The sequence below is a fragment of the Gallinula chloropus genome, assembly GCF_964237585.1.
Source record: "Gallinula chloropus genome assembly, chromosome: 2".
NCBI classification, from domain to species: domain Eukaryota; kingdom Metazoa; phylum Chordata; class Aves; order Gruiformes; family Rallidae; genus Gallinula; species Gallinula chloropus.
The window spans coordinates 34,878,072-34,901,079 of NC_140086.1; the positions used below are offsets into that span (position 1 = coordinate 34,878,072).

Here is a 23,008-nt window from a genome sequence, read left to right on the forward strand (position 1 = left end):
ATATAATTAATGACAAGTGTTGTTGTCTTTCTCCTGTGCCATCCACCCACTGGCTGCCTGGTGCTGACCCCTTGCTGTCCTGCTGACCTCTCCAAAGTTTATTTTAAAAAGGCATCCTTGCTTTCCCAAACCTTTCAGCTAGGCTTCCCTTGGGCTTCTTGTTCAGTGCATGCCCAAGACTATGCCTGTGTCCACTGCTCAGTGATCAGAGACAAGTGTTTCCATTAGAGGGATGATTAATGGAACCTTACTTGGGAATGGGAAAGGGAGAAGTGGGTAATACAAGTCAAGAAATGTGTTAAAACTGAACAAAGGAACTTTGTTTAAAAAAATAACTTATTTTTCAAGTGTGCTGCAAATTGCCTTTACTCACTTGGACCCTGCCTACATCAGTAAAATGCTACAGTTGTTTCTGCAGTGGTGGGCTTGAGGGGAGTTTGTCCTTTGAGCCCACTTTGTAGTCAGCAACCACATCAAGTAAATCCACCAGCAGAAAGGCTTCTATGGTGGCAGATTTAGTAGATACAAGGTTTAATGCTGCGTACTGCAGGTACATGGAGTGTCCTACATCTAAATGCAAAGTAGTAAAACAATGTACAGGACTGAAGAGAGTACAGGAATCCAACTTTGCTATTACTAGAGTGAAGAGAGCGCAGCTGTCATTGCTCCTGCCTGGTAGCATTCTCCAAAGAGAAGATTGCATGATGAGGATCACAGATCAGTTCCTGTCTGGTCTCAGGCCTCACCTCACCCTCTGCTTACCCTTTTCTTGTTGCATTGTATTAAAGGCAAAATCCTGTTTCTTCCCTTTCCAATAGACCCTGTGCTAAGCTCTTAGGATGCCCAGGGGCAGCATCCACCGTGTCAGCCAGGGCAGCCTGCAGACTGAAACAGTGCAACAGTGAAATCAGCATGACGACTGATTTTTTTCAGTGCCGTAGGAAACTGGTGAAAACCATGAATGAGGCACAGAGAGAGTAATCATCTTGGGAGGAGGCTAGGAGCTCTGTGCTGCTGCTTCCCTGGGAAAGCTAAGGGCTGGTGTTGCCAGTGCTACCAAGTAGGACCTTCCACAAATGCTTTACAAGGAAGAAGAAACACTGCTTTCCTGGAGAAATCAGTGCTTTTGTTGCTTGCTCTTTTTAGTCTAACAGCATATTGAGGGCTTTGTAGAGACAACAATAGGAAATATTATCTTCTCACCAGCCCAACAGCAACCGGCAGCCTCCTCTGCCTGCCAAACTTTACTGTTCATCCAAATCAACCAACTCTGACTACTTGGTAAGTTGTTATGCAGCACATTCACATCATAGTCTTTATGGAGTCAATTTTTCAAGGCTACGGCTTGATCCCTTGACCAAATCAGAACTGTGCAGTTGCACTGTGGTGCAGTAGGGAGACTGAGGCTGGAACTGCTGTTTTCTGCTCAGCAAGCCAGGCCTGAAACTCCATTGCCATCTGTACAGCAACAAATAAATTCCTTTTCTTCATTAAACCAGTTCTGCTCACACTCCTGCCCTCTCCCATGGCCAAACCCCATCAGGCACAATGTGCTTGTGAAAGGCTGATGCTGGCGGGGCCTTCACGTGCCTGCCCAAAGGGAAGGCCTGCCCCTCCCCGGCATAGCGAAGGCATCTGCTTTTGTGGCATCTGGGCCACTGCAGCTGTTATAAGGAGGGGTTCTCTCTTTTTAGAAATTATTAGCAAAGTAAGCATGTTGTTTGTCAAAATATGCAGTGTACATTGTGAACTTGTAGCTACGATACAAAACATATCAGCACATGACAATTTATTGAAAATTCCATCCCACCCCTACCCCAGAGAAGGGTGGGAGTTGCATTTTAATTGAACATGCAACTTAAACCATCTTCTTTTTTTTTTTTACTTTTATGTTTTTCCATTAGAAATTTAAATTCAATTGTAAACATCACAAGTTAAAATTGCATATTGAAAATCACATCCTTTTTTTTTTAGGAAAATTATTTTACTTTAGCTCTTCATATATTATGACTGGCTTTGATGAAAGCACTGTGCTAGATAAAATACAGGAGAGCTAGCACTCATGAAAAGCAGCTAAGACATTTTTTTCCTTCTTTTTCCTGAAAAGCACTGTTGATATACAAGTGTTCAATTTATTCATTTTAATGCAATTAGGGGTTTTGCCACGTTCTTAATAATTAAACTGCTATTTCACAGTCTGTTAAATCTAATAGCAACTAGATTTCCACACACACACTCCGCACCAACCCCCCCCCCCCCCCCCCCCCCCGAGATTTTTGAGCTTTTGTCAGCTGGTATTCTTAATTTCTCTTATTTATATCCATAGATGTTTTTTTACACAATTGAATGATTGATATTCATTCATTCTGTTATTAATTGTTCCACCCTTACTGGAGAAGACTAACAAGCTTTGTCAGCTCATTACTGCTTCTTTGTTTTCTTTTGTGTGATTAATACCTATTGTTGTTACCAAGTTACAGCTCAGTCAATTGTGGCTTAAAGACAAAAATGAGATTAATATTAGGGAAATATAAATTATTAACCAATTTTCAGAGCTGGTTGATTTTAATGAAGTAAGTTTCTTTACTAAGTACAGGTATGAATTATCAAATTCCTCTATGGCATATCTGGAAAGAGAGAAATGACACTGCTTTTCACAGCTTTTGTGAGAAGGAAAGTGATTGCATCATATCATTAACTTCCGATTTGAGTAAAATATTTTTCAGCCATATAGGGCCTTAAATAGAGTGGAAACAGACAAAAAAAAATGATAGATCATAGACCCCCCATCTTCAGGGCAACAGGATTATCCCAGTGCTTATTATTGTGTAACCTGCATGTTGTGAAGCCTCAACTAAGAAGTACACAATGGTTTACACTTTTGAGATGATATCTGTAGACAGAGAATTGGCCATACTCTTTCATACCTCTTTGAGATGGGCACATGTTTTTTCAGACCTAGAATCATTCGCTTCTTACAGCCAGGCAAGGAGAAAAACTACAGTTCTGAGGTAGAAGTATAGTCTATGTGAGGTCTGCATTTTCCTCAAAGAACTGAAAGGATTTCAGCATTTGAGCCTCTCCTTTTCTGTCTAGGAGAAAGAGATATGCTGTTTAGCATATTAATTTCTAAAAATGAGTGTGAGTATTCCCATATAACAAATAATGAGGACAAAATGGGTTTCATAGAGGAGCAGGTTGAAATGCAGTAGGCACTGGGGCACATTAGGAAGCCTTCCTATGTACTGTTGGTCTCAGGCTCATTTTATGTTTAGCTGGGTGTGTGTTGCAGTTTAGTAAAGATGCAGAAGAGAGCTATTATCCTAAATGTGGGGATTAAGTTGTATTCTTCATCTAAGTTTTTAAAAAGAACCCCTCATTTATGGGGAAAATGATTAGATAAACGTGAAAGTATTCCTCACTGATGGCTGTTCCAGGGACTTGCTCTATTTTTTGTTAGAACCATTGTAGTACTATCATTTGCAGACTGACATTGGTTTATATCGCAGTTTCGATGATCTTCTCCAGTTGTATAATCACAGGCCAGCATGCAGAGTCTGTGGGTGGTTTTAAGAGATTTTCTAGGCTTCTTTGTTTCAGGAGTTTGGTGTCCAAACATTATATGATTTGTTTATACTGATTTCATTGTGAAGGAAAGAATAAGTCTGATCTCCTCCTCTCTTTATTGTAACTCGATAGCATGACAGTTATCTCAAGCATGGTTTCAGTTAGGTCTTATTTGTGCTTGAAGAATATTACTGTATAATATGCATGGTTATGAGTGCATTTTCTCTGCTTCTGGTGGCAGACTTAAAAAGCTTGTGTCTCCTTTATGCTATGATTATATTGTTTATATGACAGCTACAAGTATTAAATTCTTGGAGCTAACTAAGACCGGGCATAATGTTTTAGTCTTTACTGCCATTTAAGTTACATTAGTATTTCTGCTTTTATTGTGAGTGTGTTGATTTTAAATGACTTCATTTTACTCCATCATGGCAAAGTAAAACTGCTTGTAGCTTGATCCTGGAAACCCTCTCATAAGGTTTGCATACATATGCAGGCTTTTTTAAATAATTTGCATAAAGTGAGCTTGATTAGTGAAGGTTATTATTAACTTCATAAAATATTTTATTAACATACAGCTGTATATTAATTAACATGCATCATATGTAAAAAAAAAATATCAGATAATCCAGTGTCCCAAAGGCTTTTCTTTGTAGCTGCATTTGGAGCAGTCACTGGTGGTTTCTGTGCTTCATACAGTAACATAGCCTTACTCAGGAAACATGGACTCAGGCTCTGTTCCTTCCACAGCTTTAAGGTATTCATAATGACACATCACAGGAGACTCTCTAAATGCAAGTAGAGCTATCTACCTTCCCAGATATCCAGGGCCACTGTATAAGAAAAACTTAAAATACTCAGGATTGCATAGGATAAGCATGAGAAGGACTATTATTATATTATTAAAGAAGCTACTGAAAAGCAGAAGTATTGGATTGCAGTTCCTGCTTTCATCAGTTCTGAACTTGGTCTATGATTCTATGAAAAAGGGGAATCTCACCTACACCTACTCCTCTGGCGGTCACCTTCTCATTGAAAACAGTGAGCTCTGTTCAGGCCTGTCAAAGAGCTGAAAGAGCCAGCTGTAGATCCTAGCCCAACCAAGCTGCAAGATCCTCCAAACATGGTCCTGGCTTTTCAGCTGAACTCCAGAGAGGAGGAGTTCACCCTTGGGCTTGGAGTACCTCATTGCCTGAAGGTAGCTCCGTACTTAGCATGTAACTTTCTTGGGTTGTTCTTCAGAGAAACCTGGCTCTCCTCTTCACACCAAATAAAGAAACCGAATACTTAACTTTAGACCTTTGATTTTATTCCAGGGATGTGCTATTTAAAACTTGTAAGCACCTGAATTCTTTATTGAATATAACCCTGACAGGTTATTTTGTAACTAGCAAGATTTTCAATAAGCTCCTTTTGACAGCTGTGGTTAATGGATTTTAATAATAGGTGCTAGCATGAAATGATAAAATAGCTGTTAGCAGATCTTCCAGACTAAAAGCCAGCTGTTCAGTAAAGTTGTTGGACATTTATCTATATTTCTGACTGTAACTGTAAATGGAGGAAAAGCAGATCCATAGCTGCAGAGCTCAGTTAATCAGAGTCAAGGATTGTCTAATCTATATTGCTCAGCTGCCAGTTGGAGAGGTTCCTGAATTTGAGAAGTCAGAGTTCCTGGGGAAATCTGGTTCCTGCCTGTTAACATCTCTCAGCACTTTTTGAGCTACCTAGTACCCTCAATATGCCCTTCTTACCAGAGAAGCTCACAGGACAGAATTCATGGAGACGACTGAAAGTGTCACATCATGAGCATCAGTTTTATCTTTCTACCTGCAGTAGCAGCCAGAAGTAGGAGTTAATGACTGTAGAGCAAATCCAGGTGCACACAGCCAGTTCCTACCTAAACAGCAGTAGAAGCTGAATCAGAAGGTAGATTTGTCCTTTCCATTAAAAAGGGGAGCTCCAAGGAGCAGAAAATACGTAAAAATACATCTGCCAGTTCACAAAATGAATAGGAATGTAGCTGCTATAGATTTTAGGTGAAGACTGATCCTTTGCCTCTAGATTCATTCATTAAAGAAATACTTGAATTTGTGTGTAAAATAGCAGCAATGGACTTGGCGGGGAAAAAATATGTATTGCAAGAGTTTTCTGCAATGCTGTCATTTCACTTGATCACTGGAGTGATGATTCACTGAAGGCAGATTGGTTTTTTATTTCACCTTTAGGAAATACTCAAATACCCTCACAGGATTTTGAGGTAAAAGGAGAAACGATGAAGTCATGATACTGCCCCTCTATTGCAACAAAAAAACCCCCAGGTTAAAATATTTTAGTTTTAAAAGCATATTATTGAAAATACAAATATAAGCTTGAAAAAGGTTAGAGGGGGACAGAAATAGCACAGCTTTCTTTTGTTGCTACAAACCCAGGCTTTTTCTTTCCTCCTTGCTGTGTAATAAAGGCAAACTTTGGGTAACTTGAAAAGTATTTTCAAACCTGAGATAGAAAATTGAGTCTAAGTCAAAGTTGAAGATCAGCCTCTGCTTCCCTTCACTAAAAGGCTGGAGAAATTACAGGTTGCATTGATCCACCAGATTCAGCAGCATCTTCCAGGTTTTCCAGACACTGTCAGAATCCTTAAATAAATTGTAATTTATACATCTGATCTTATTGGAATTTATACATTTGATCTAAAATTAAAAAATACATATATATGCGTGGAAGAAGCCCTCTTTTTAGAAATTAACCTTTTCAGCTGTTCTCTTCTGTCAGAAAATGTGGTATTTGCCATACGCTAGCTCTCCCAAGAAAAAGTGACTTTATTTTGCAGTTAACCTTTAATTCCAAACTCTGAGAGCTGAGATTGCTGGATGCTACGGGCAAGTAAGGAATGTATAGGAGCTTAACAGCAGGAGCAACAGACCCAGGTTAAAAATTCAGTGACCAGGAACAAATGTGCCCTTTATTTCATCTCCCAGCTAAAATCCTAGATACAGTTTATTGGCTTTAACTTTTCTCATTTAGTAGAAAAATCTAAGCTTAGCGTTTCTTCTTAATCACAGCCACTTTAAATGGGACATATATAGCTCTATAAATTAAGCTAGCACAGAAGTATTCTTTGTTTAAAAGACTTGGGAATTGTTTGACAGTTAACTATTAAATGGTATCTAAAATACCTGGAATTTCCTCTGAAAAGTGTATGCATCTACTGAAAATGACAACATCAAATTTACACCAAAAGTGATGGAAATATACTACTGGATGATCTCAAAGTCACGAGTTAAGTCTACATCTGAAAAATGCTGAGCTAAAGTGGTTCTCCAAGGTCACAAAGTAGATTAGTGGCAGAGTCACTGTCTTTTGAATGAAACTAGTTTTTTAATCTCACAAAACACATCAAGAGTTCAAGTATTTTCATTTCCTTTGAAATGAACTAGAGACCTCTTGAATTTTTTTAATGCCAACAAATATATGAACATGCTACCCTAAGCATAGTCATTAGCCTCATGGTTATGTATGGTGCTTGCCTGTGATATTTTGACTGAAGAGTCTATCCTGGACCTAGAAAACCTTTTCTCAAAACAGCCATATTCTCATAAAAAGATTTGTGTCTTTATTTAATGTTTTTTCTGATAAAGAATTTTGATCAGCTCTCCTCTTGACTTCTAGTTCAGTATCCTAGCCAACTGGCCACATGTGTGTCCCCTAGCAAATATGAACAAGATTCCTCTTTGGGGAGTAGCAAGGTCTGCAGCATCTTCATAATACTTCTGATGTACTTTTCTTCTCGAATTTTGGGTCTTGACATAAAAAGGCTGGAATGAAGGATATGGTGTTGTGCATACCCAAGTGAAGGCAGGGAGCCAACAAAATGCTGTTGTAATTACAAGTGAACATTCTTGTATCATAAAACTGCAAAGAAAAAGCTATAAATCAGAGCTGGCCTGGTGGTCCCTGGCAGCAACACACAAGAGATTTGAGCTCATTCCCTGAGCTAGCCAAGAGTGGTATCCTCACAGAGACAGCAGCTCATTCCAAGGGAAGGGCATTCCTCATGTCTCCTGAGTGATGGTCATGAAGCACTGATTTCGGTGGGAGTCAGATCCAGCCTTCAGCCCTGCAGGAGTGATAGCCTGAAAAGTGCTGGCCATAGTGGAAAATAAAGCAAATTGAGAACTGGAGGAATTTTATCATCAGGAGCTCTTGTATGTATGTTTAGGAGCCTACTGCTTTCAGTGTTGTGCTTGCACTCTTGTCCAAATCCCATATTTGATCACTTATTGTTGTACTTGAGTTTGTGAGGTTGTCCTTTAAGTATCTAGTTTCATGTTTTCATGCACTCCATCATGACACCAAACTGTGCTAAAACTTTTTTATGTGCATTAGAAAAAAAGGCAATTAAGCAACACTGTCCAAAATGTCTCTTCAGAAGTTCCTGCCACTAATAAACATGGGTTCAAACTTCATCTTCACTTAGAAATGGGGTTTTCTTCTATCCTGGTACATTTTTCCTTGATTTTCTTTCTGGTGTCTCATGAGAATGTAGCTCTATATTTGACTGCCTGGATAATTTACCAATTTCCAAAATAAGTAAGTAGCAGGAGTGTAGGAAAGTATTAAAGCTATTAGTTTGGGGCAGTTTTCTAGAAAACTCTCTTTAACACAAACTGTGTGGAGGGAGTTGCTTCCTGTATCTCTGAAAGACGTGGCTTGAGCTGAGCCCACATTTACAAACAGTTCGGGAGGGGCAAAATAAGATTATCTACTGTTGTTAAAACAAAAAATAAAAAGATCCTGAGAGTGTACGAGTAACACAGCAAAACAAACCCCAACTTGACAGCTGCACAAACAGCACTTACCCAGCAGTGGTAGTCAGCTACTAGGAATGCCCAGTTTCCCATCAGATTGGCAAGAATTTATAATTAATAGCACATTTGGGGACTTTTCTGTAAGGAAACTGCAATATAATCTGCTAACCTGATTATGGAGGAGGTAAAGGAGAGAGGGCAGAAATTCAGAGTCTTTGTTGAGTACATTATCTCCCTGTTGATAGCAGTATGGGACCAAGACACCATTTTCCAGAATCAGCCCCTACAGTGGTTTAAAAGATGCAGTCCTGAAAGGTGAAGGGCTCTTTCTCAAACAGATGTGACCCCCTTCAACTCTGATAAACTTCCCGAAAAGATGAGGGAAATCTATACTGCACAGGATGTGCTCAGCACATTGAGGGATTGAGTAAGTAATGTCCCTGATAATTGTGTATACCTCATTGTAGGAGTCAGTTTTTATTTAAATTTTTTTTAATAGGAGTATACACATCTGTCTTTATACCCAGCAGCTTTTCTGGCCCACAAGAAGTCCTCTGTGAGTTTCCCCAACTGAGCTCAGTGGGATCTCTGTCAGCTGCAAGATTTATGTCATCTTTTTCAGTCCTGAGAACTGTTCCTTAAGCTTTTCACATCTGGATTTAATTGGAAAGACATTAAAAGACATTAAGTGTGCTGGAAAAGCATATTTTAGAGAAGATCTTTATAGACACTTCCATTAAAGGAGCTGATGGCTGTAGGTTAAAATGGGATGAGGACAAGCCATCAGCAGTTAGCAAGGACAAAATTAGGCTACAAACTGCTTCAGATGAGAAGTTCAGCCTGTAGTTCTTGGGCTTGATTCTGATCTCACTTAAATCAACTTCAATTAGGAGAAAAATACCAGTCAATGCAGTATAAAAATACCCTGAGATCAGAATAAAAAAATCTTGCCTTTTGGAATATCACTCAAATTTCTAATTACATGCCATATATGTTAAATATAATGCTTTTAGCTGTCAATGTGAATTTGGTACTTTTTTGGACATGCATGCATGCTTGTAGACTGAGGCTTGGAGAATGAAGAGGGGGATTGGTCGTTAGTGCTCTGAGGGTGGAGGTATCCTCCTCCCAATGCCTATATGTGGGCCACAGGAGTAGAGTTTACACAGAAGCAAAGGCACAAGTACATGGGCTTCATGACAGATGTAATGCAGGAATCTACAGCCCCATCTAAACTCACCCATTGTTCCAGCTATAATGTGTTGCTTGAAGGACCCAATGGGCAGTCCTTTGCATTTAGTGTAATCTATTGCTTTTGTCTTCAAACCAAAGTTTCTAGTCATGTTTAGGCTGACAGGCACTTAAAATCTAAGGTAACGGGTTTGGTCTGAGAGAGCAAAATTTCTTTCATTTTAAAATTGGAAAAAACAAGGAGTCTGATATTTTGGAAATTGGTCCCCTGTCTGAAGTGAACTGGACAGTCTTTAGAAATATAAGCATGTCCCACTTTAAACAAACAAACAAACAAAAATTTGTAAGGCCGTGGGGGAAAAAAAGCACTAGAATATTTGAGCAAAACCAAATTTGTTACAGGGTCTCGCCTCCCCTTGTGTCTTAAAAGGAGTCCTTTTTTCTACTACATCATGGCAAGCGCTTAACATTAACGGGATGATTATAGCTTGCTGGTGATAGAGAGAGGAATGAGGCATTTGAATTAAAATTGCAGCTGCCATGAAGACTGCGTTGTGGGCTTTTGGTTTTTCAGAACCTCCCTCTGTCTGTCCTGAGCTATGATGCAATGCATGTAAACTAGTAAAACTGATTCTTACTTTTATTGCCTGACCTTGAGCCTGTGAGGGTGCTCATGCACTCTCTCTTCGCTTCTGTTTCCTTTTCTTTAAAAACAGGAATAATAAAACTACCTCTGGTCCTTAGTGCCGTTTTGTTTTATGAAGAAAAGGATATTTGCAAGTAGAAGTGACAAGCATTTAAACACGAGTCACTGTGTTTTACAGGTTCACTGTACATGGAAGAGTGACCATGTTGAACCAAACTTAGAGTAATACTTGATAGTTTGAAATTTGTTCGGTTTTGGTGTGGATCTTTAAGAATTCATACCAACCAATTAGGACCAATTCTTTTGGCCACTCTGTATGACCATTTGCCTAAGAAAACCACTTAAATAACAGAAGAAATACTTATATGCTGTTTAAATACAACTCAGTTTAGAACTCATTCATGTTGTTGAATCAGTTCTGGCTAAATCTAACTATTCATAATGGGTCAGGGCCCACTCCCTAGTAGGGAATGACATGGCGATTGCCTTGTTTGTGTACTGCTAGCTCTGCAGTGAAGGTGGTGGCAGTGATGTTACAAACAGGATGGAACTATGAAGGTTACATAAGCTTAAGAGGATGGTCCACTGCAGCATATTTTAGAAGTTACAATGAACTCTTTACACAGTTGAGAACCTCAATCCATTCATTTACAACCAAGAGGTCAAAATCTCCTACAATACAGATAGGGTTAATGACAGTGGATTTGGAAATCCATGGCAGCGATGTGGTGAAATGTCTGTAAATAAATAATTAATTAAACGAACGAAATTGTTCTGAGAACACAGCTGACAAGGATATTTTCCAGCCATCAGTGATGAAAGAGACAGTGATTCATGGCCTTTCTTCCCTGCTGGTGCAGGATTTTGCCTGAGGATATACATTCTGCTGTTTTCAGTTTTAGGTTTAAAGCCATGTTTCTTAAAATCGCCTATAATTTTTGTCTGTAGCTTCTCAACCATGCTTGAGTTTTGTCTCAACTGCATGTTTTACACATCTACATACCCATACAATTATTGACCATCTAAATGCTCTCATTTTGGAAGTCTCTAAGTATTGAAAGCACCAATTTTACTTAGATGTCTACCTCATTCTGAAAGTTAGTGTTAAGTATGAGCATGCAAAATTAGAAATTAGATTAATTTGAAGATTAATTGTTGCCTGGTGGAATTCTGTCATATATATTTCATATAAATGCTTGGGAATTTAATTATTAAATATTTTTCTCCATGATGATAAGTAAGCCGTGATGGTGCATGATTCTTTGTCTTTGTTCTTTCAATTGTAACAACAAAAATATGAAAGTTCAATTTAAGAAATAAATTTACTTTAAAAGAACTTCCAAGTTTCTAGAACAAAATCAGTAAAAACTAAAGATTATACACTGAAAAGGTAGTGAAATTATCTGACAAAAGAGGCTTGATTAGGACTTATTTTAACTGTTGATACTGGGGCCAAACTTTCACACCTCACTTTACTGTTAGAGGATGTAGACACACCCCAGTAGATACTGGTCTTGAACCTGAAAAGTGCTGACTTACTGATTTCCAGCATATATTGCCACAGAGACAAAAGCTAGCATTTTGTTAGCACTTCAGAATGTTGTTTCCCCCATTGGGAATATGTGAAGAGGGAGCAATCTAAAAGGATACAGGTTTAAGAATATTTCTTCTCTGAGTCCCATACAGATCTTTCAGCAATCCTGTCCTGTCTTAGTCCCACACACAAGTAAGAATGCAACCTAAACTTGGCAACCAGACTAGCCTTTCCACACTGGGTTAATCTTACATTAATGTTAAGTTTGCTATTCAGTATCATTTATCATATACTCTTTATATGAAAACATACCTTTTAATTATTTTAAAAATTGGGTACTTTTCAGAATGGTTTCCTCTCTTTGTAGCTAGAAACTCTTGAATCACCAGTAAAGCAATAGAACTCTTTTGCCTCAGATGATCACGCAGCTTTTTCCTGGGCTTTGAGATAACGCTTTGCCATTCATTATGTCTGAAAATACTGCATAGTCCCAAGAATGGTGGACAGATTTCTAGTGTGGTGGTTCACAGGCTAAAATAAGCCATACTTAACCAACTCTGCTGTTAACTGAAGTAGTCTACTTAAGTAGATTGTTAAAGATTAAAAATTACAGAAATAAAATTCCATGTTGAATAGAGTCTTACACTCCACTTCTTGGAATATTGAGATGCATGGAGGAGAAAGTACATGTGTCACAGAATCACTGAATCACAGAATCACTAGGTTGGAAAAGACCTTTAAGATCGAGTCCAACTCTGCCCTTCCTATGCTAAATCATATCCCTAAGTACCTGATCTACCCTTTTTTGAAACACATCCAGGGATGGTGACTCAACCACCTGCCTGGGCAGCCTGTTCCAGGTCCTGACAACTTTTTCAGTGAAAATCTTTTTCCTAACATCTAATCTGAACCTGCCCTGGTGCAGCTTTGTGCCATTTCCCCTTGTCCTATCTCCTATCTTCTGTCCCTTGGCTACAACCTCCTTTCAGGTAATTGTAGGCGCTGATAAGGTCTCCCCTCAGCCTCCTCTTCTCCAGGCTAAACATCCCCAGCTCCCTTAGCCACTCCTCATATGATTTGCCCACTAGCCCCTTCACCAGCCTGGTTACCCTTCTCTGCACTCGCTCGAGGGCCTCAATGTCCTTATGGTGAGGAGCCAGACCTGGACACAGTACTCGAGGTGTGGCCTCACCAATGCTGAGTACAGGGGCACAGTCACTTCCTTAGACCTGTTGGTCACACTATTTCTGATACAAGCCAGGATGCCATTTGGCTTCCTGGCCACCTGGCCACACTGCTGACTCATATTCAGTCTGCGGTCAACCAACACCTCCAGGTCCTTCTCTGCCTGACAGCTCTCCAGCCAGTCTGCCCCAAGCCTGTAGCGCTGCATGGGGTTGTTATGTCTCATATGCAGCACTCTACACTTGGAGTTGTTAAAGCTCATCCCATTGGTCTCAGCCCATTAGTCCAGTCTGTTCAGGTCTCTTTAAAGAGCCTCCCTACCCTCAAGCAGATCAACACTTCCTCCAGTTTAGTGTCGTCTGCAAACTTACTGAGGGAGCATTCAATCCCTTCATCAAGGTCATTGATAAAGATGTTGAACAAAAGTGGACAGAGAACTGAGCCCTGGGGAACACCACTTGTGACCGGCCTCCAGCTGGATTTTGTTCCATTTACCACCACCCTTTGGGCCCGTCCATCATGCCAGTTTTTAACCCAGCAGAAGGTCCACCTGTCCAGGCCAGTGGCAACCAGTTTTTCAATCAGAATGCTGTGAGAAATGGTGTCAAAGTCTTTACTGAAGTCCAAGTAGACTACATCCACAGCCTTTCCCTCATCCATTAAGTGTCCAATAAAACTAGATAGAAGAAGATGACATGAACACTATTGTTGATAGAAGTTCTGCTTAATGTATTGGAAAAATTGTTCAAGAACAGTTAATCCTTACTTTAGGATTTCCCTCAGAAAGCTGGCAAGGTCAGGATGTACGTGGATTGTGTGTCATTTAACTGCTGGCTGCATGAGTTGCCTGGGGGTAGCATTAACTACCACGTGGCACTTGTTCTAAGCTACATCTATGAATCATCCTTCTTTGTTTGAAGATACTGGACTCCTGTCCTCCAAGCTCCTTCTCTTGACAGGTGCAATCAGTAGCTGTACATGTAGTGCCTATCAGGTGACTGCCTTTGTGCAGAGATTAATCGGTTTGGAAAATGTTATTTCCCTGTAAACCACATAAATTAATCAGATTATAACCCCGTGTTTTTCATGCATATCATAAACTATGTGAGGAAAGGGCTTAAAGTCATTTAATTACGGTTTACATTGTACAGTGTGAAAAGCTTTTCTGAATTTAATTTTTAAACAGATGTTAACACTGGTTCACATGAAATTTAATCAGCTGGGGAGAATGGCACATCGCGAGGAAAGTGGCAAAAATTAGCAGAAGTTATTGCTTGCGATGTAGGAAATTAATTTACAGCAGAAGCAGTGGGAGAAAGGGATTTGTTTGCAATACCCATCACCTAGCCTTTATTTAGCTTGTATGTGGCCAACCTGGTGAATCAAAGAGAATTAAGTGGCTATGGTAAGGAGTCAAATTTTAGCTACTTTGTGTGTATATATGCAGGTCTACACAAGCAAATATATCCTCCCCTTTCATGCAATTTTGGGTGTAGACAAGCTAAAGCCAAGTGGAAGCACAGTCAAAAATCTCCCCAAGAGAAAGCAGAAACAATCACCAATAACAATTATTTTAGATACATACTAATTTAAATAGTTCCTTAGCTTTGGGGTACTTCAAACTCACCTCTGCAGCTGCAATATTGTTGAGGTTCTTTCAATAGGATTTAAATGTGAAATTTAAATCCACTGTGGTGGTTCAGCCCCAACCAGTGACTAAGCACCACATGCCATTCACTCACTCCTGGAGGAGAAAGAGACAGAGCCTCTATGGGTTGGGATAAGGACAGTTTACTGACAAAATCACCATGAAAGGGGAATAATAACATCCTGTGGCAAATTTCACTTACACCCATTACTGCACCAACATGAGGACCAAACCAATGGCCCAGCCACACTCAGACCATCCTGGAGACACCAGGAGTTTTTCTCCCCAACCAGACCCTTTATGGGGAAGTGATGTCAGGTGGTGTGAAAAACAGCCCAAGCTAACTCAGCTCACCTGTGCTGGATGCTTGGGGAGGTTAACTGGCCTCTCCAGGTTAACTCTGGCCTGGCCAGAACTAGGGCATCCACATATTAAAAAGTCATGAAGAACATCTCATTCCTGCTACAAACAGCTTTGCTGCAATGTTATACCACAGATGATATTGACTTTTGACTCCTCAACTTCCAGGGAGTGAGGAAGAACCTCCCTTCTTTAGGGGACAATTTTTCTATTGCCTTGGAAAACAAATGAACACTGATTGTTTATAAATACACTTGCTACCAGTTTGTTCATGTGTTAACTCTGCTGTTGTGCTCTGGCTTGTGAAATCAAGGACTAGAATTAGATCTGTCTATCATTTTTGCCTGGCACACAAAAATTTTATCAAGCCTAAACTTGGGTACTGCCTGAGGTTATTCATGTATATGGCATGTGGCTACAGGTGGTATGACCACAGTGAGTCACTCCACGCTGCAAACTCAGCTTTGAACTATGACATATCTAATAAAGACAGCAATATCTTCTCTTTCATGACCTACTCTGGACCCTGACTTAATTCAGTTTTGCAGCATAACTATTTCTGCCCATAATTTTCTGTCTTTAGAAAACATGGATTAAGGCCAAGATGAATATGGCTTTTTTACGTACTTAGAATACTGACATTAGGAGACATATCACCAGTAAACTAAGAGTATCAACCAGTGAGTTTATTAGGTTTGTCTCAGACCTCCTTGGTAAAGTCAACTGGAAGGGCCACAGAGAACAATCTTACAATTTTCAGTTTCATGGGATAATCTAAAATGCAATATAGATTTAAGAGGGAAAACACAAACCACATGCTGTGCTAAAGCAAATGTGAACATTTTATCATGAGGATGTGGTTCTTAAATGCACATGGGCTAGTGTAGTGCCTGTCTGCTGTTCCTGCTAAAAGAATGATCTAATGTTACTAGATTGTCATTATAAGACGTTTAATCCCCAGAGTGAGAAACAGGAAGAATATTCACAAGTTTCAATGCTATTTATTAATTGCCAATTGACTTGAGGAAAGCTAAAAAATGACTGGAAACATCCATCCTCATCCTGATACACACACATACTAATAATGGAAATGGCAGCCAAGACAAACAGTTAACAGTGCGGTGCATCCTGTTGGCATCGTATTTTTGGCACTGTTGTAGCTACACAGAAAACAAGTGATACAAGAAATGTGTAAAGACATCTGTTCTGTAACCTATGGGGCTTCACTCACAAAACAGTTGTAAAATCTTCTGGGGGAGAGAAAAATTTCTCTATATCTGTGCAGATGCTCTATTGTAAGAAAAATATCAATGGAAGGAAGTGTTGAGCCTTTAAAAGAGGAAATTGTTCACCAGATTCACTGTCAAATGTTCCATTCTTTTCTTTCCTTTTTATTTAACCTAAGTTATCTGCCATTCACAAGTTATATTTAAGCCAAATGGTGTAAATCTATTGGGATTAATAGAATTGAATCATGGATTAAATTAGCCTGGTGCCTGCTTGTAACTCTTCTTTGGTGCAGATTACTTGGGTTCTGTGTCAGTCTGCTGACTATTCAGGTCACAGCCTCTCAGCTACCAGCTTCCTTCCTGAATCCAACATCTTTATGTCTGTCTAGGGGCATGACAGGGAAAATGACATTAAGGACATCTATTGAGATCCAAAGCCTTTTTTACTTACCAGCTTCTCTCATCTTTGTGGATCCTTCCAAATGTAAGCAGGTTATGGGAGAAAAAAAAGGGGGAGTTTTCAAGACACTGCAAGGCTCTCTTTACCATTCATCTACTGTGTCCTTCAGTCACATACCCTGAATGGATATTTTAAAAAAGAAAGAAACTTTCCCAAAATTCAAATGTTGTTGCAAAAGTCAGGATGTAAGTAGTTAGGCTTTTCCCACAGGCATCTTACAGAAAGAGAGACATAGTTCCACGCAAAAGAAATCAGACCTTATATAAACCTGGAATATGTTTGGAAACTGGAAGATAAAGAAGGACTGAGGTGCAGGAGATTGAGAGGACTTGGGGAAAAAAGGTTTAGCTCTGGGAGGTGGGAGCAGTTGAGGTCCTGGGCAGGAGAGCATTTAGGAGCAGGAAAAAGTAGGGGCCTAGGTAGCAGGACATTTGTGAAGAAGTAGAGGTGATTGCTGTAAAAGAAGTCAGAGCTCTGGGGTAGATTGTAAGGAGCAGAAAGGCAGGGGCACTGGAGTGGCTTGGAAAAGATGCGGGACTGGGGCAGAAAATGTGGGGAGGGTGGACTTGGTAATGAGAAGCATGAGTTTTTGAAGAGATCGTCAGCTTCCGGAGCAGCAAAGGTGAGAAGGCTCGCATAGAGGAACAGTGTAAAGGGCTGGCTCTTCACCAGCACTCACACAAACACCCTGACACCGCTACTTGGAAGATCAAGGATACAGGTACACAACTGTTCTCTTGCCACTTCCCTCCTCTAATATTTGGTTTTAGAAGTATGTTAGATCTAAGATTTATCTATCATATCACATTTCATTTTGGGAAGGGCATGGCTTGAAGAAGAGTCAGATGGAGAAATGAGACTGCACCATGTTACAAGGATTAGGATCCATGTTGCAAGGATTAGGATTTGGATGTTGTCTTGGTATTTATTATGCTTGTCATTAAACACCTTAAATTATAACTTCATTTGATAGGTTTCCTCTAATTGTTCCATATTTACTTCCTTGGCACCCATATAGTAATGGTCCATGATTACAGGCAAAGAGTTCATTATTTTATATTGTAGCACTTCTTCCCTTGTTGTTAGAAAAGATGTTCTCATGATCTGTTCCTGTTGAAATAGTGGATAATGTTCCTCCAGGAAGTTCCAAAGCAGTTTTTCTGTAAAACAAGCCTGAAAGCTGCTCTGTAATGTACATGGTATGCCTTGCGTTAGCCAGTACTATGAGTAAAACAGTAGTAAGTAGCAGATGTATTCATATGAGCAATTCTAGAAAGGAATTAGGAAGTTTGGGTTGGTCTATTTAATCTCTTGATGATTTGGGGATTTCAGTGACCACCAATCAAGATCAGAGTGTTCTGGATATCATATGATGAACCTGTGATCTAATCTTGAATGAAACATTACTTGGCACTGCTTCTTGCTAACTATGATCAGGGCCTTTTCATCCAAGCCACTGTACAAACAAATAATCTGAACAAGCAGTTCTTCAACAATGAGTTTACAATTCACACATCAGTCCCGGAAACTAAGACTGGATATAATAAAGTAAACAAGGTGGGTTCAAAAACAGATGAGGTAGCAGTTAAATTGTGTAGGAGGAGCAGATGTCTCAGCTTCCTTCTCTGCTTTCAGTGCTACCTGATAATGGTTTTTGGACTACCATACATAAGAAGAAAGGAGATCCTGATTGTTTTGCTAGTGTGCATCAGGAAAAATGGATGTGAGAAGACAGGAGATTCTTCTTTGCCAGTCCCTACCCATTGAATTGTTCGGTTCTCATAGTTGCTTACACATGACCGACTAAAGTACAATACAGAAACAGTCCTGTGCAAGGAAGCACAAGAGCCCAAATGGTTCCCCTTCCTCACATGATGAGTAGTGCCTGCATTGTGATGAAAAGGACCCCAGGGAGAGGAGGAGAAGAGAGAAACTGGGATGGCAGAAGGTGTCAGATTACTGGAACAAGCACATAGTTGAGAGGGAGGAGAGTAGATAAAAACCCTTGTTGCCACTGGGAGAAATTACTTAAGTTGAATAGTGATTTTGCTGTGCAGACAAGACCCAGAATGGAAAGGCCAATGGTCATTCGAGCTTATAGGAGTTGAGACTGCATGCCTATAACTTGAAGGGACACTATGAGGTGGTAGAGAAAGAGTTGTCTTGTAAAAAATGCAAATCTATCAAAATGTCAAGAAAAGCAGAAGAAAGAAAGAAAGGGGGAATCAAGTCACTAGGGAAAGGAATGAGTGATAAAAGTGAAGGATCCTGTAATGGGAAAACTGGTTGCTGAGGTGAAGCTGAGGCTCAGCCCTTTGCCATAACATGGAAAAGGGATAAAAAGAAGGATGTAGGCAGCAGGGGTTTTAAGATGAAGGGTGAAATTATCTCAGTGGATGGGAAGGAGCAAGTAGAGAGCTGGCTAGTTGTCAGATTACAGAGGGCTCAGAAGACATGGTAAAGGTAGAGTAGGTGGGTAAGTAACAGTCATAATCTGAGGTTTACCAAGACATGTTTAGCTATTTATTTGATTGCTAGGGAAAAAAACCCATAAAAAATCACAGAGTGCAAAGATTCCACCTTCATGCATTATGGGTGGGAATACCTTGTACTGCCTTCTGAAGCTTTAGCAGCGGGTCATAACTGTAAGGAAACCTGGGATACATGGTCTTTTACTGCAGGGAAACCTGACAATTCTTGTGCTGGTATTCATCTCACCAAAATAGACATTGTCTAATAATATTTAAGTTGGATAAACATACCTTTCAAAGGAAGGAGCTGGTGAAAGAATCCAGGCAAAGAATTAGTACAAAAACAAATCTAGTACTTCATTACAATGTCAGCTCCTGTTCCGAACAGAGTCCCTGCTCTCCAAGAGGAATGGGAAATGAAGGTAGAGATGTGGATGCTTTCTGTCCCAATCATTAAGAAGACAGCAACTTTCAATTTTCTAAACAGCGGTTGTTGCCTCACCATGAAGAACAGTGATGCAGGGCCTGCAGTCAGTTCCAGTGTTTGAGATACTACTTCAGGTGACAACATCCGTGAACAAAGTTACCTTTTTCCCCCCCTTGTGGTTAGTGCTGAATGCATCTTAGGCTGGAGTGATTGAAGGGAAAAAAATCCAGTTTTCATTTCACCTTCAAGACAGAACTGACCTCAGCTGTTTTGTTGTGCTGGGTGTGTTTACTAAGTCAGCCACATTGTGTCTGAGAGTTTCATAATTAACCTTTGCTAAATTAATTACAAAAAATCATTTATCTTTTACCAAAGCAATTAGGGGTGAGAGAAGAACAATTTTGAGTCCTAAAGCAAGACTCATGAAGATGAAAGAGAAGCTGGTCAGCAGAGGATGCTCTTGTGTGGAAAAATGTCAACTGCAAATTGATCTTTCTTCTTTTGCTCATGCTTCAAAATCATCCCATATTGGTTCACTTAATGTATAAGACATCAGTCTATGGAGTTGTTCAAGATCCAGCCTTGGAGTACCAGTAGTGTTGTGCTGACTCTCTTCCCATTGCTCACACCTTCTGCAGTCATCTACAAAAACAAGTTGGTCCATTGGAGCTCCAGGAAGCCTGAGTCTAGGAAAGCACATGGGGAACCTGGAGAGATTTTACAGGCCAGAGAGACAAGAATCCTAAAAGTACATCTTGTTTGCTGTGTAGGTGGTGAAGTTTGCATTAACACAAATGGAAGTCACTCCTATAACCAAGAAGAAGAAGAAGATGTAACCAGTGCAGCTGCCAAACAAGGCACTGCTGTGTGCCCTCTCTGTTTTCTTTGTAGCCTAAATGGCTTCAACATGCAGGAAATTAGTTAAATGCAAAATACCAAAGTACACAACTCCGCTTGGTGTTAATACAGTTGTGTCAGTGGGGTTTTTGACAACTCATTTTTTCTTTAGGCAGCGTTAAGTGCCTTGAAACAGTTTTCAGAACAAGGACTGGATCCAGTGGAAGGGGCTCTGAAAGTTGAAAACGGATCACATGAAAAGTAAGTACCATTTAAATCCCCTGCATTTTAATGCCTGTGTGGCATGGTAGATAAGAAATGTTAATTAAGAGCTTAGCTGCCCTTTAAAACCTCTGCAAAAATATTACCTCTGGAATTTACGTACAGTTTTTGACAATTTGAGAGGATAAACAAGATTTCAGGTTTAGCATTCCTAATTTTTAATATTTACTAATGAGCTATGAGACAATCGGTCTTCCTATGGAAAGCCTAAAGAAAGGGATTTTCTTTTCATTGTACGGATTCTGTGTAAGTAGCGTAATATGATTTTTGTTGAATGTGTTGTAGCACGATATTGCCTGTAAATAAGGATAGCTATCTGCCAGTAAGTCTTTATGTCCACAAGAGGAATTTTACCCCAGAGAATTTAAAAGGAAGCTGAAATTTCTTTCAGGTCTTAAAGAACTCTTAGGTGGAATATTAGCTTTAAGTAGTAGACAATAGAACCAGGTTTCACACTGGATTTTCAGTTATTTAACAAAGTGGAATTGCCCATCCAGTACAGATAATTTTTTTCCCAGCTGCTAGTCTGTTTACGTAAGAAGGTAGTCTTGTGTTATTGAATAAATTAGGAAGTAATAGAATAAGAGAAAGAAGACTAAAAGTGGCATTCAGAATTTTTAATAGATATATCATGGCTATTTATAAACTAATTTAATCAGAAACATTTTTCCATATGATCTCATCAGCATAGTATTTGAACATAAATATTGTTGTTTCACTTTAAAATGTTACCTTCCACAGTGACCTTTGAATCTCATGTGCCATCTGCTAATAAACATGTCTTAAAGATGTGCAACCCTGGACCTTACCACTCTTGTTAATGTATTAATCTTTCAGACAAGCCAAGCATCTGGGAGAGAAAGCAGACAATAAACAGACTAACTCAGGCACCATTGCTCAGGACTGCAAGGATTCAAAGGCTGTCGTCTAGGAGCTTCCCAGCACCCACGGCTGCCACTGCATCCTTATAAACCTGTCAACACGCAATAGGGTGTATGTGTACAAGGAAATGAATGACTAATACCATTATTTGAGTCTTATGTGAAGACAACGCTATTCTAACACAAGAGATAGTATACATGGTATTGTTTATTCAACTGTGGAAAAAAATAAAATTGAACATTTCCCTTAGAACTTGAGATCAGAGCATAACTCAATTGCCCAGAGGCAGAAGAAGTCTGATCATGTTACTGGAGGTTAAAATAACAACTAATTAACAAACATGTTAGAAAAAAAAAAAAAAAAGACAACTTTAAAATTGATTAATATTGAGGAAAACAAGTCAGCATTGGTTCAGTTTTTGTAGTGTAGCTTTAAGTTCAGCTTACTGTTTTTTAAATAATGCTTGAATATTTTAAAATTAACCAATGACAGTGCTGTGAGAATTGTAGTTGTTGTCTTCATATATAGTCATACAGCTTATCTTTTTATGCAGACATGATGCATTCTTCATTCTCTATGAATATGTATGACTTTAAGATGCACTACACAGAGTTGTTTGCAAACAGAAGTTTAAATCATGTCAAGTATTTGCTTAACATGAACAGATGTTAGTTATGATCAGTCTTGATATGCTCCAGGAAAAGAAGCAGATACGGTATTTGATTTTCCTTGCCATAATCAATTAAAGAGGCGTCTTGCCTCCAAGCAACATTTTCCCCTTCAATTCTGCTCTCTGTTGTGTGAAGCACATCTACACCCCATTCTGTGTGTTGTATCAACCCGCCGTTTGCATCAACTGAGTGTTTTTAATCTCTGCATTCGGACCAAGAGCTAAAGGTAGGACTGCAACATTATCAAGCTGGGGATGGAAAACTATTGATGTAAAGATCGTGCTTTTGTGAAAGAAGTGGCAGCACAGATAAGACCTTTGGATGCTCTGTACTGCCATATTTCTTGTAAGCATGTGTCCAAATGCAGTAAAACCACATCAGTTCATGTGTACAGTGACAGTGTTGTCTCTTTCTTTATCATTCATGGGTAGACAACTAAGAGAATGAAGTGGGGAAAAAAAGAAAATCACAAACTAGGAAATAACTGGCTACCCAGCCAAAGCCAGGGTTCAACCGCTTTCTACAGACTTACTGTGTCAGACCAGTCATCTTGGCATTTAAGCAATTTATTTATCCAAAATACAGATATTTTATTTTATTTAAACCTAATGCAATGAACATGAAAAGCTTCTGCCAAGTGCATGACAGTCACAACAACATTGTACAAGGTTTTAGAAGCGTGTAAGCCAGGGATCACAAGCCAAGTGACTCACGCAGGAAAGCAGGCAAATGGCAGTGTAAGGAAATGGTGCCAGGTACGGTGACATTGATTCACCTCTGGGACAGGCTTTCAGGGTAGCATGCATCATG

General features: G+C 39.6%; 1 protein-coding gene across 1 annotated transcript in view; it reads left to right on the top strand.

The window, feature by feature from the left end:
- STAU2 (staufen double-stranded RNA binding protein 2) overlaps positions 1–22,595 on the top strand; it is a 172,904-nt gene extending 150,309 nt beyond the window's left edge. Inside the window, exons 14-15 of the mRNA XM_084260187.1 lie at positions 20,536–20,624; positions 21,483–22,595. Coding sequence (XP_084116313.1) covers positions 20,536–20,624; positions 21,483–21,576 — 183 coding nt within the window. The 3' untranslated portion in view covers positions 21,577–22,595. The remainder of the gene's footprint in view (positions 1–20,535; positions 20,625–21,482) is intronic.
- Positions 22,596–23,008: the final 413 nt, after the last annotated feature.